This window comes from Ranitomeya variabilis, chromosome 6 (genome assembly GCF_051348905.1).
Source record: "Ranitomeya variabilis isolate aRanVar5 chromosome 6, aRanVar5.hap1, whole genome shotgun sequence".
Classification (NCBI taxonomy): Eukaryota; Metazoa; Chordata; class Amphibia; order Anura; family Dendrobatidae; genus Ranitomeya; species Ranitomeya variabilis.
This window is the reverse complement of record NC_135237.1, coordinates 62,658,078-62,673,015: the sequence shown is the minus strand read 5'-3', so window position 1 is coordinate 62,673,015 and position 14,938 is coordinate 62,658,078. Positions and strand designations below refer to the sequence as shown.

General features: G+C 40.8%; 1 protein-coding gene across 6 annotated transcripts in view; it reads right to left on the bottom strand.

Moving 5' to 3' along the window:
• DIP2C (disco interacting protein 2 homolog C) overlaps positions 1–14,938 on the bottom strand; it is a 467,742-nt gene that overhangs the window by 91,320 nt on the left and 361,484 nt on the right. For all 6 annotated transcript variants that reach the window (XM_077268558.1, XM_077268561.1, XM_077268555.1 and 3 more), the window contains 3 exons: positions 10,942–11,081; positions 8,022–8,158; positions 3,312–3,520 (listed from right to left, as the gene is read on the bottom strand). In XM_077268558.1, coding sequence (XP_077124673.1) covers positions 3,312–3,520; positions 8,022–8,158; positions 10,942–11,081 — 486 coding nt within the window. The remainder of the gene's footprint in view (positions 1–3,311; positions 3,521–8,021; positions 8,159–10,941; positions 11,082–14,938) is intronic.

The window sequence follows — 14,938 nt, the reverse complement described above, 5'->3', positions numbered from 1 at the left end:
TGTGCAGACATCAGACATGGTCACAGCACGTAGCCCGAACATGACGGACATGGGCTGAGATGAGTTTTCTCTTTTAATTATCAGCAGAGTAAAGCCTGCAGCCGTGTGAGCTGTCAACAGCACTCAGGAAATCTGATCACTTCTCCACCCAGAAAAGCAGCAATTCACTTTATGTCATGTTTGTGTCAATAAAATAAACTGCACATCATGTCATTAAATACCCTGCAAGACCCCGATATACTCAGGAAAATCATATACTCAGGACTAAACAATCATATACTCAGGAAATTATTGTTTAGTCATGAACATGGCGAGCTACAAATCCAAAGCAAGTAATTGGAATTATTATGTAACCTTGGAGAGAAGCCAAAGTGCACATCCTGCAGCAATGTGCAGAGCCGTAAGATCACGGGATAGATGGACAGAGATGACGGACACATAACTGCTGCAGGTCTGTTTTCAATCTACTTTGTTATCATGATTTCTGATTTTTCATGGGTTCTTACATCATCCTATAGCAAAGACTTTAAAAATCTTGAGAAACTGATATGAAACACAAATTACATAGGAGTAAAGCAAAAAGTACATTTCCGCAAAAGAAAAGATATTGCTAACTTTGTAATAGCGTGAAGGTGTCACCTGGTTCATGCTGCCCAGACCGCTTGGAGCATGAATCAGAGGCCGGCTGCACAATTCCAGCCACGTATAGTTTTCTCTGAAATGTTCTGGTGTTTAGAAGAAAATAAGCTTTAAAGATTCGGCAGGGGAAGTCTTCTAGGCACGGAAAGAACAAGTTGGCGACATATTACAACATCTGTCTTTTTCCATTCTTCAAGAACGACTTGTTTTAGAGCCTGGGTGCCGGATGGAGAGTGATGACAACTTGTCTCTTCAGAATTCCCCAGAGGTGTTCGGTCTGGTTCAGATCAGGAGACACTTTGTCACTGAATCACTTTCAGCCTGCTCTTCTTCAGAAACACAACCGTGGCCTTAGGTGTATGTTTTGGATCATTGTCATGTTGGAAAAGTGCACCTCCACCAAGGTCGCAGAGTGATCGCAGCATCTTCTCTTTCAATATAGAGCAGTACATCTGTGAATTCATTATACCATTAATGAAATGGAGCTCCTCAGCACCAGCAGCACTCATGGAGCCCCACATGAGGTCACTTCACCCACATGTTTCTATGTAGGAACAATTAATTTTTCTTGTAAACATGCAAGACTGGCGTAAGACAATCCACCAAAAAGATAAAAGAAAAGTGTTTTTATTTAACATAGTACATAAAAGTGACTTAAGCAACAATTACAGCCATATCAATGACAGAGCTCTTAAAGGCATGGAAAAAAATGACAATACATTTTTCTAAATTAATTTTTCTAAATGCATGATGCCTACAGTGAAACATGGTGGTGGCAGACGCAATGTAGTGACGTAATCGCGTCTGCTCTCTCAGTTGTACACAATGATTGGGGGTAGAAGGAAGCGGTGGCTCAGTCCTCCACCAATTAATTCATCACTACCTGCATCTTGAGGATGCAGATAGCGGTGACATTGAGATGCGGGCGGCAGCGGTGGGCATGGTTTGGTTTGTGGGCCACTGTTTTCAGCCCCTCAGCTGTCTGGGTCCACCGGCCTGACTTGGACAGCCAGACGAGGCCCAAGCTCTGCTCTAGAGGACAATGACTTCATAATACAGTGTCCAAAAGGGCATTACTCTGGACCCTATATTATGGCTTCATACAGCATGGAGACTGAGTGGCATTGTGCTACACTTCTTGTGCGCATGTGGGATTATTATATTATAAATAAAATAAATAATAATATATATTAGTTTTTACCATCTACATTTTATCTACACAAACCAAATTGTCTCAGAACAGCTCAAAACTTTACTTTCTTTCGCCATGTCTCCTCAAAGCTGAAAACTTTTTTCTTGAAGAAGAACCAGATGAGGAATTAATCTACATTGCGGCAAAAACAACTATTATCGTTACAGCCCTAGACATTTTCTAGACTATTTGAGCTTTTATTGGGACATGTTTAGAAATTCATTATCACATTATTGTAAAATCACAGAGAATTGGTTTCGGTATACACCCTGTTAGGCCATTGATGTCCTCTGAGGCTATAACTATAATAGTTTGATGTGAATTCTAAAAAGCCTTTAAGACAAGAAAGACAGTGACATGGTTTGCATAAAATTGCCTTTTTCTCTAAGGTATTGTGAAAGGCTTGTAAATGGCTTAACTATCAAAGGGAATTATACCAACCACATCGACTGCCCGGAATACTAATGATTTACGGTATGAAATCAGACCACAATAAAACATTTACAAAATCTAATTTTTAATGAATTGCACTACAAAATTATATATAAAATATGAAACTGAATAGAGCTGGGAGACTGCAGACATATTGAAGAAACCGAGTCAAGAGGTGACTGGCTTCTTTAGCCAAAGTACTGGGAACAAGGACTAGTAGACAATTGTGTAAGTGGCCCCATTTTAAGATTTACCACATATAAGAAGTATGTATTAAAATTAAATTTATTTCTTTCTCAATATGTCAGGAGCTTGATTTTATAGGAAATTTCACATTAAAGATGCAGAAGTCCATAGAGCAACTTACATTTTCACGTGATACTCTGATGAATGGGCTGAACAGTGAGGGATTCACACGTATCTTCTGGTAGGCTTCTGCTGTAGACTTCTTATATGCAGAGAATGTCATGACCTAACCATGCATGAGACATTTTCTCAACAGGCTTCCGGGCAGGACAAAACCACTGTCTAGTACCTGAGCATAAAGGTAGGCTGCAGTATTGGTGTGCAGAAGATTACGATGATTCCTATGATTGCTGGAGACCACATAGGTGAGACTTCCAACTCGAGGCAATAGATGTATTTTTTTACTTTTTACCTGGAGTATCCTTTTAGCCTGTTTAAATCCATTTTTGGCCCCTCATTTATCTGAAGAAGAGGACCCAATCTCATGCTGCTTGAAATGGATAGGATCTTGTGGCAGGACATACCATCAGGATCCTTCGCCTCTGGTACTGTTGGCGGGTGACTGCTGCATCTAATCACTTTCCCAAGGGCCATGCACTGACAATCCCAGACGAGAAGGAGAGGAGACTGGAGGACTTGGCAAGCAGGACAGAGGATTGTCAAGGGGAATAGGTAGACGAGTAGCTGCTGTTAAAGAATGTTTATAGTATCCTTTTGCCGTAGCCAAAAATAAAGTAATAGGGGTGGTAAACTTCTTTAAATACCTATCTAAAAACAATACTTTTGGGTCATTTTTACAAACCTTCCTCTGTAGACGAATTTCATTGGTTCCACTGCTAATGCTGTTGCTACTATGTCATCAGCATTGTGTCTCCGTCCACTCACAACCATCAGGCCATCCATCTTTCCCACAACAAAGACCAGCCCAGCTGGTCCAATAAATCCGAGAAGGCCAGTCCTTATGAATGGATATTCACTTATCGGTGCTCCTGAGCTTGTCATTGGAAAAACCTATAAAAACAGCATGATAAGATGAGATACCAATCACAATCTCATAACTTACCCAATGGGAAACCCCTCTATACGATTTATACTCTGGTGATATATTTCTCATTTATTTTTAGGCTATGTTTACGTGTACAGTAATCATCCATTAGAACGGAACCAGCAGCAATCCATTGGAAAAAATGTTGCGTGGACACAACTTTTTGTCTGTTTTTAAAAAACTGATTTCAGCTTGATCTATATTTTTTAACACTGAAGTCTGTGGAAAACATATCTCAGTGCCGAGATTAAAGCTGCAAGAAGTGTTTGTAATGACACAGCTTTGCTCTGCTCCCCTCCCACTGACTGAGGTGAGATAAAAGCTGCAAGAGGTGTTTGCAATGAAACACAGCTCTGCTGTATTCCCTTTCCACTGACTGAGGTGAGATAAAAGCTGCAAGAGGTGTTTGTAATGAAACACAACTCTGCTGTATTCCCTTTCCACTGACTGAGGTGAGAGAAAAGCTGCAAGAGGTGTTTGTAATGAAACTCAGCTTTGCTCTACTCCCCTCCCACTGACTGAGGTGAGAGAAAAGCTGCAAGAGGTGTTTGTAATGAAACACAGCTCTGCTGTTCTGTACCCAGAAGGTGCAGAAATCAGTGAGATCAGAGCTGTGTGTCATATACTGGCTCCCATGTTAAAAAAAACCCACACATTTTATGTTTTTTTTTTCCTGGAGAGCACATAATTGTATGAAACTGTATTACTTAACACAATTCAAGAAAAGTAGACAGCTCTGTACGTACGACCTGCATGCAGCTATTTATAATGACTGCAGTGTATATTAAAAATCTGGGCTATCTGCATTACTATGTCCCGAGGACACATTATTTTATTCTATTCTTTATTGTTTTTACTTGTATCCACAGCATTAGAATTCACATTAGGCAGCAATACTTTGCAGCAAAGCATTAAAATTGAAATACCGCACAGAGTTTGCAAATTCTCACAGGTTTTGCCTTCCAAGCGCGCCACAAGAACACTCTACTCAATTATTAACATTCACTACAGACAAACGCCTTTAACGGGGAGCGCTCAGCATGCTGACAGCAGTCTCCTGCTCAACAGACATGATACGACCTTCACTGTGCAACTTACTGCGAGCAGCACAACATTATTTCCAATAGAAGAGATTACAGATAAACAGAGGGGAGAACGCTGGAACGTGCACATCTTATGTCTTGTCCAAATGTTATCGATCTGACACTAAGAGATGTGCATGAAAAACCTGGACCCATGTAACTGCATGCAAATGTTGCCTAATGTACACCGCTTACAGGCTAGGCTGAGAAAATGTGACACGTCCAAGGTCAGCACCCTCCCGTCCAGCAGATGCTGATGCAGAGCCCTTCTTCATCTATATGTCCTCATAGAATATTGCAAGGTATGGTGGTGTATATATTGTATAGGTCTGGATGTTAATAATATACAGTTGAAACTAGAAGTTTACAGACACTATATAAAAAGACACATCTGCATATTTTTCTCAACATCTGACATGAAATCAGAATAAACCTTTCCTGTTTTAAATCAATTAGGATTACCATAATTATTAATATTTGCTAAATGCCAGAATGAGAGAGAAAGAATGTTTTAAGGCATTGTTATTACTTACTGCAAAGTCAAAAGTTTACATACACCAACATTACTATGCCTTTAAACATTTCTGGACTGCCCATATGATGGCGTCATGTGTTTGGAAGCATCCGTTTTGGCAACATCTGAGTTAATTAGAGACACACCTGTGGATGTATTTTAATGCACACCTGAAACACATTGCTTCTTTGTATAGCCTCATGGGAAAGTCTCAAGAAATTAGCCAAGATATCAGGAAGAGAATTGTGGAATTTGCCCAAGTCCGGCTCATCCTTGGCTACAATTTCAAGATACCTGAAAGTGCTTCATTCATCTGTACAAACAATTATACGCAAGTCCAAACAAGATGGGAATGCCCAGCCATCATACTGCTCAGGAGGGAGACGGGTTCTGTGTCCCAGAAATGAATGTGCTTTGTTCCGACATGTGCATATCAACCCAAGGACAAAAGCAAAAGACCTTGTGAAGATGATGGCAGAAGCTGCTAAGATTGTGTCAATATCCACAGTGAAACGAGTACTGTATCAACATGGGCTGAAAGGCCACTCTGCCAGGAAGAAGCTATTACTCCAAAAGAAACATAAAAAGGCAAGATTAATGTTTACAAATGCACACAAGAACAAAGATCTTAATTTTTGGAGACATGTCCTGTGGTCTGATGAAAGTAAAATTTAACGTATTGGGCATAATGACCATAGTTACGTTTGGAGGATAAAGGGAGAAGCTTGGAAGCCAAAGAACACCGTCCCAACTGTGAAACATGGGGGAGGCAGCATCATGTTGTGGGGTTGTTTTGTTGCAGGAGGGACTGGTGCACTTCACAAAATAGATGGCATCATGAGAAAAGAAGATTATGTGGCAATGCTGAAGCAACATCTCAAGACATCAGCCAGGAAGTTAAAGCTTGGGTGGAAATGGGTCTTCCAAATCGACAATGACTAGTGATGAGCGAATATACTCGTTACTCGAGATTTCCCGAGCATGCTCGGGGGTGCTCAGAGTATTTTTTTAGTGCTCGGAGATTTCGTTTTTCTTGCCGCAGCTGAATGATTTACATCTGTTAGCCAGCATAAGTACATGTGGGGGTTGCCTGGTTGGTAAGGAATCCCCACATGAACTTATGCTGGCTAACAGATGTAAATCATTCAGCTGCGGCAAGAAAAACTAAATCTCCGAGCACTAAAAAATACTCGGAGCACCCCCGAGCATGCTCGAGAAATCTCGAGTAACGAGTATATTCGCTCATCACTAACAAAGACCCAAAGCATACTGCCAAAATGGTAACAAAGTCTATTAAGGATAACAAAGTCAATGTTTTGGAGTGGCCATCACAAAGCCCTGACCTCAATCCTATTGAAAATTTATGTGCAAAGCTGAAAAGGCAGGGGCGAGCAAGGAGACCTACAAACCTGGATCAGTTACACCAGTTTCATCAAGAGGAATGGGCACAAATTCCGACCAACTATGGTGAGAAGCTTCTGGAAGGATATGCCAAATGTTTGACCCAGGTCATTCAGTTTAAGGACAATGGTACCAAATACTAATGAAATGTACATAAACTTTTAACTTTGCAGTAATATAAATGCCTTAAAACATTCTCTCTTTCTCTCTCTCTCAGTACTCTGGCATTTGGCAAATAATAATTATGGTAATCCTAATTGACCTATTACGGGAAAGGTTTACTCTGATTTCATGTCAGATATTGAGAAAAACATGCAGATGTGTCTTTTTATATAGTGTATGTAAACTTCTGGTTTCAACTGTATATATACAGATATATAATAAAGTGATTATAAACAGATATTGGAAGAAAGCGGCCATAGTTTTTCTAATCCTGTAAAACCCTTGCGTATTTGGCACTTCTAGCTATAATTCTATGTTATTATTCCTGTTTTTTCAGCAAACGTATATGCAGTACTTTATACAAAGATGTCTGAGATTTATTTATCTCTTTTTATCCGACAAGGAATGCTAAAATATAAACACCAGTGGGTTATTACGATCATTATCATTATTTTTAAAAGGAGTCTGTCAGCCCAAACTGAGCACATAATTTAAACTCACGGCCTTGTAGAGGATATAGTCCCTATAAAAATCACTCTTTTCGTGTCCTGATCACTGCCTCCGTTCTGCCGAAAATTACGTTTAATCAAATATGCTAATTAGGGTGCTAAGTGCACCCTAGGTGTGGCCTAGATGCACACTGAACTACTCTGTCCACTAGTTTTGCATGTTACCGCCTCCATCACTGGTGATTGACAGTACTGGCTTGTTAGAGGCCTATACAAACAATGCTCGCTCTAGGTACACCAGTGCTGTCAATCACTGACGAAGGCGGTGGCATGGAAAAGCAATCAGTGGAATGGTGCACTGAGCGTGTTCGCCACACCCAGAGTGCGCCAAGAAACCTAGTTATCATACTTGATTAAACCTCAGTTTCTGTAAAACGGAGGCAGTATTTACACCACAAAAAGAGCAATTTTTATAGTGACTATATCCCTTATGAGTTGTGTGTTTAGTTTATACTGGCAATTTGGACTCACAAATTCATGTTAACATTAAATTAAAACAAAAAACTGGTTCGACAATCGTTTCACGAATTATCTAAATGTCGACACGTTTAATCCTGGCCTCAATAAAGCATCCGTGGTCATTTTAATGTAGCATCTAAAATGAAATCATGAAAAGAATGCAAAGTTTCCATCTCCTTCTACGTGAAATGTTGGGAAAACGTCAACCAATGGTAATGATCTCAAGAAAGTTATATCCACATCAACAAGATGTCTACTAAAGGTCAACTGTAATTCAGAATATGGAAATTCGTGACCGCAAAAGTGATGTCAATCCGTTATATTATAAGTTGCCACGAACCTCAAAGGTGTTCTTGGTCATACCGGACAGACCATAGTAGGACGTGCCTGTAGCGAGCGCGCACACACACAGCTCTCCTATCTCATCCGTCCGACATAGCTGTGGAATCCCATCAGGTTTTACCGAGCACATAATAGCTGAAATAGAGGGAATGGACGGTTACCATAAAACTACTGTTATAGCAAATGCATTATTGCTTCTTCTTTAAATGTGTTTTCCTGTTAATAATAGTCATATAATAACCAAAATTCTGAGATAGTATAGAGGGGCCCCTAATTACGTCTCCTGATAATGGTAAGAGACTACAGAGAGCCTTCCTATCTATGGCTCTGCGCACATGTCTGATTGGGAGTATAAAATTCTGACTGCTAAAAATGGGAGCAGAGGGCCTCCTCTGATTATTAGGGGGGGCCTTCTGGTGGCTATTTTTTGTCATTTCTTAAAATGGCAGGAAAAGCTCAGCAATCAGAAGTTCATTTTGGGCCGGGGTCACACTTGCAACTGTGATGCGAGAAACTCGCGCAAGTCTCTCGCATCAATACCGGCACTCGGAACGGAGCGTGCGGCTGCTTGGATTTCTATTTAGCCGCACGCTCCAGTCCCAAGTGTCGGCAGCAGTGCCGGATAATAATGAACAAGTTTCTCGCATCACACTCGCAAGTGTGACCCCGGCCTTGGGCATGAATTCCTAAAACGGAACAGACAAACATAACTACCAATTTGACATGTGAGCTTAGCCTTACACAGAAAACCTACAAAGCCTTGTACAAGCCTGTACACCCCATCTAAAGGGGTAATATGTAAAAGCTTTAAGACTTGTTTCACCACTATAATACTAAATATCCTTAGGGCACAATGACAAATCAGTGGGGGTCGAACACCCGGCACCCCCACTAAGCAGCTGTTTTCTGCTCCTGCAGTGGCTGAATGTACACAGTTATGGAGCCGGACAGCACAACTCTGTACAATGTGTAGTGGCCGTTGTCGGGTACTGCAGATCAGCTCCCAATCAAATGTTGATACAATAAAAATATATCTTTGTGCCTTGTTAGCCAGTAGATAGAAAAATAAAACAATTTGAGACTTCTCAGTGGTTGATACCTTTTAATGGATAACTGAAAAGATGGTAACAAATAGCAAGCTTTCATGACTCCTCAGGTCCCTTCATCAGGTACTGTGCCTGATGAAGAGACCTGAGAAATGTTGTAATGTTGTAATTCAGCACTCTTGATCCTCTGTTCATCTGTAGGAGACAGTCAGGTGGACACCACGTATGTTAGATGGTCAGATGGTCCAGCAGTAATGGTGAAGTAGGCGATTTAGGCTGATTCTGTGTATGGGAGCATTTCAGATGTAAAACTAGATGTAAGCGAAAGACAAAGTTCTACTAAATCCAGAAATCTTTCTGAGTTTAAGTGGTGCTGTTATCAGTTCAGGCACGTTGCCCTCATGTATCTACTGCGTTCTTAGGCAAATCATTTAGTATGTGTTTACACCGATAAGTACAGATACATAGTAAGATACACAAACGCGCCATGTTTATTTAATTGTACGTCTCATATGTCAAGAAGCATTACAAGCAAATGAGGTAAACAATTCTGGTTTTGTTATTTCAGATTTACAAAAGGAAAAACTAAAGGAGATGTTGTCCTCCCGCTGGCAGCAATGAGTACGGAGCGGGAGCAGCTGCAAGCAATCTTGTGTAAAGGCATCTTTCACATGTTCCACTTTTCCTTTTTTTCGAGAGACTGCCTGAAACAATGTGGTTAGCTCAGCTGTAGATTGTATCCCTTTGGCGCACCCAGGCTCTGGCCTTAGATGACCAGAGGGAATCATCATTGAAAGCCCTGTAAGTACCTTTTCCATAAGAAGAACAGCATGTTCGTGAGATTCCCATCCAGTCTTCCCTGGGTTATGAACGCATAGGAAGACAATGTATTACTTTTACATGAAATGTCAGAAATAAACCATTTAGGCAAGAGGAGCATTGCGATTCGTACTACCCTGGTCTGGCGTCCAGTCTGGTCCTACATGGCATCCGGTCTTCTTCTTCTGTGCCTCCTTTGGATAGGTCATCAGTATCAGATCACTGGGGGGAATGCGAGACCCGTACACCCGGCATATAGACCCGCACATCACCTCCTGCCCAGTGCTGCTGAAACTAATACCATCTGATCGGGGGATGGCAGGTTCATGTTATTTTTCTATACTTGGATTGATAAAGGACATTTAGTGGCCAAAACGTCACAGATTTTTAGCCTATTTTACTGTTCCCGAAAAGGATTAATCAAGGGATTGCTCTTGTACCGTAGATACATTTCTTTGTGGCTATTTTGGCAACAGGTGATAAGTTGCTCCTAGAAAGCACAGTCAGTGGTGTGGTCCATGGGAGAACAACCTGAAATAATGGGGGTGCCACGAGTCCAACTCCTACCCTAAGGGGGCATCATCAATATAAGCTCCTACATACCCAAATACTTCAAAGCACCACTCCAAGGCTTTTTTTTATTGCACCACTGGCATGGCCCTTTAAATGCAAGTCCCCTTCCCCATGTCAGATACTCGCCTTCTGACATTTTCATTGGTTGGTCTCCCATCCTGCCTCCAGTGTTTTGTGGAGGTCACTTTGCAATACAAGTCTATGAGAGCCTCGTTCTGGCCTCGTTCGGACTCTCATAGACTTGTATTGAGAGCTTGTGATGTAGCTCCTCATGTATGGCCAGTCAGAAGCTACTGTCACAAAATGGCGCCACAGGACCATAGCGGCACCAAAAAAATGGTGAAGGTGCCGAAGGGCGAGTATATGATCAGCAGAGGGCTTACAGTTAGAGTGCCACTACAGCACTGAACCCCCCCGCTGGAGTGGTGCCTTAAGCACTAGGTAAGATTAAGGGAAAATGTCTACCTAATTTATACTCACCACCAGGCATCACTGTCCCAACGTCTTGTACGGTGAGTACCGATAGTTTTTCTTCTGAGTCCACTCTAATGACCCCATGGGTGAGCCCCTGCATGGACAATACCCCCCTTCCTGGAGGCTGGTTGCTGTCATCAGTCGGCCTGTTGGGAATGCACAAAGCCAAAAAGAATGAATAAAGAGAATCATTCTACATTTCTTTTTTTTACATTTACTTATCATCTTTCTAGGTACTACTTATGTTACCATATAAACACATAGAATTGCATAAGAGCTGCATACAAAATAACTTTATAGGAAGACTTATTGCCAATTTGCTTAATTCCTCAATTTCTGTGATGCTTTTTTAAAGCGCGGTGGTGCCAACATGTGATCCATGCCATGCTCATACAAAAAAAGCCCTGATACACTGTGACAAGTCATGCACCTGTGTGATCAGAACACTTTTAGGACAGGTGAATCACAAAGTATGCTAGAGGGTTGCATAACATTTCATTACACAATGATTTAATGCATGAAACCGCTCCAAGATCTGAAAATCTCCGAACCGTGGTTCCTGATTCTTTCTTTTCATTTGATACTGGAACCATGCCGACATCTACATGGCCATAAATAATTTACAGTAAAATGTACTTAAAGGGGTATTCCCATCTCCAAGACCTTATCGCTATATGTACTCAGTGTAAAATAATAATAATAATAATAATAATAATAATAAATAATAGTAAATACCTCCAATTAGAAATGTAGTGTAGTTCTTCTACTTCGCTATGTCACTAACCCCATGTGCAGGGCATTACAGTAGCGAGTATCCATGGTTACGACCACAAACAACTAACTGTCACTATATGAGTGGTCGTAACCAGGGATACCTAAGCTACTGCAATGCTCTGCACATGGGGTAAGTGACATAGCGAATCAGAAGAACTATACTACATTTCTAACTGGAGGTATTTGCTAATGTTATTATTATTACATCTACTACATATTTGGATAGGATTATGGAGCCAGGGATACCCCTTTAATATAATTTTCCTGTGTTGTAAATATAAAGTCCTAATATTATAATGATGTTGTGTGACACCCTGTATCACTATTTATATCACAAAGGCATATTCTCCTCCGATGATTAAGCGCTGTTGCCCCCCAGAGTTGGTGAAAAAGTTCCAAAACATGTGGGCGGCAGAATATATATATATATATATATATAAAAAAAAAAAAAAAAAAAAGAATTACAAGGTTTTATTGTACTGAATCACACGTGCTGATGAACAGGCGCACCTCGTGCTTGTTTACCTATTGTTTGGGCTTCCTTCTTTTTCCAGAAATACAATGGCCAAATGTAATTTACAGAGACTATGACTCATATTTTCACTACGGAGATTACTGCATGAAACTCCCTATAACAGATATCACCTTTATCATGGTCTCATTACAGTGTTTTGTTTGACTCCAGAACAGGACATTTTCCTTCTGGTTGTGTAAAACTCAAAATATAGCATCGTAGACGAGATGGACTACGTAGAAATTCACTTGGTCTCTGCGACGTGGAGGTGGGGGGCTGAGGACTGCTCTAGTGGAGATCTGCACGGAGGAATGGGCCAACATACCACCCCGCAGTGTGTGCCAACCTTGTGAAGACTTACAGAAAACGTTTGACCTCTGTCATTGCCAACAAAGGATGTATAACAAAATATTGAGATGAACCTTTGCTAGTGACCAAATACTTATTTTCCACCATAATTTGCAAAATAAATCTTGCCGAATCAGACAAGGTGATTTTCTGGATTTGTTTTCTCATTTTGACTCTCATAGTCGTGGTCGACCTATGGTGACAATTACAGGCCTCTCTCATGTTTTTAAGTGGGAAAACTTGCACAATTGGTGGCTGACTACATACTTTTTTTCCCCGCACTGTATGTTTATCCCTCTCCCATAGTGATAATTCTGCTTCACGTCACTTATCTTTTGCATTATTTCTCTGCTGTGTTGTGTATAAATATGCGATTCTTCAGATTTTGCATTATTCTATGGCTGTGTCTTTGTTACCATCTTTTCATTTAGCCATTAAAAGGTATCATCCAATAAGGACTCTCAATTCTAAATATTTTTTTTATGGAGGAGTGAGAAGGAATATCAGACAAATACTCTCAATGTGGCTTATCTAGAGAGTGAAATAATAGGATTGGCCATTAAAGGGAAATTCTCTTCGGATCATCTTGACCAATAAAACTCCCATCCCTTGACATATACCCCCCAGGAAGCCATCCTTTTCTCTCTCTGTCCCCTCCCGATTGTGGGATTTCTCCTCCCACCTTCACCTCTTTTTAAAAACTTAGGGGCGGCTTAGAGCTGGACTCCCAGGCGAGGTGGTTTGGGTTTAACAAATGTTTTCTTGCTGTTTTGACTCCCTTTAAATTTACACAATATGTCTGCTTCTTACTTCTGTTCCAGCACGTCTCGCAGGTGAGACTTGGACATATTGTTTGAGTGGCATCACCACCGACGGGGAGAGCAAGTGAGTGACAGCACAGTATGGCTGCATCACCATGTGCCATAATGTCAGCATCCTTCATTTTTGTGACCGCTTTCACAGAATCTATAATAAAAATGCCATTTTACTGTGCTTAAATGTGAATTCCTGCAATAAGAATTTATCGGTTCTCTACAAAATAGATGATAACTTTCATATCGGTGGAGGCCCCCCACGATCATCAGAACAGTACTATTTTGGCATGCACCCACTGCTCCATTCATTCTCTATTGCTCCAAGATATTCGAGCACAGGACTCCCAAAAAGAATGAATGGAACAGCAGGCAAGTGTGTGCAAAGGGAGGACAAAAATGCTCCATACCGGCGATTGTTGGTGGTCCTAGTGGTTGGACTTCACCACCCACTCTGTGGATAAGCAAACCTCAAAGAGAATATACCATGCCTAGATCCGTGGCACTTCCAAACATTACATAAATCAAAAAAATAGACGGGAAGACAAATTACAGGTGAATCATCAAGGGGTGCCACAGTCATTTAAAGGTACAGTACTTATTTATCTTTACTTCCATCCTTAAGGTTTTCTATCCCTGTTCCTTACTATCATGCCCCCTTTTATGGATTTTTTTGCTGCATACATCACAATTAGGCACTAAGTGAAAACTCTTTCATATTTTTTTTTGTGGCCGAATCACGTGGAGGCAGTTACTATTAATAGGGATTGACAATGGAATATATATAAGGATATTACAAACACTGTTATGGGGCTTATTATATTTTGACTACTTTGCTATGTATGATATATAAAAAAAAATTGGAAGCTTCATTGCTCCACAAATCTATAAATATTTAATCTTCACTTTAATTCTAATAGCAGCTCCATTCTTAAAGGTGATGATTCACCTGAAATTTGTGTACTTTCTTTTGGCGTTTCTTTTTGCATATTGCTGTCCCCATTCTAACTGGTTTTACGTTGAATCTTTTAATATTGTATCGATAAGATTATTAAAGTAATTTTATGACATATAGCTTCCCGTCTATTTTTTATTTATTTCTGTGGATAAGCAATACATTTTTGTCACTGGAATATACCTTTATGAAACAAACACATGCAAAATAATACCTACAAATCACAATCTTTCAATTATATTTATTATTATTAGAGGCAGGGAAGTATTTGCCACTAGGCACTCGAGGGCACGTGCCTAGGGCGGCGACATTGCAGGGGGGCGGCACCTGAGCAAGGTTTGTTTTTGTTTTGTTTTTTTGTTGTTTTTTTTTAGTCCCGGGTCACAAAAGCGACCGACCGCCCCGCCCCGCCCCCCACCTCCCGCCCCCGCCTGCCTCCGAGTCCCACCCACCCTCCTTGAAGACGATACTCACCCTGCTCCATATATGCCTGGTCTCAGCGTCTGTAGCGCGTCCTGAGTGAGCAGTCACGTGGTACCGCTCATTAAGGTCATGAATATGCGCATATTCATGACCTTAATCAGCGGTACCACATGACCG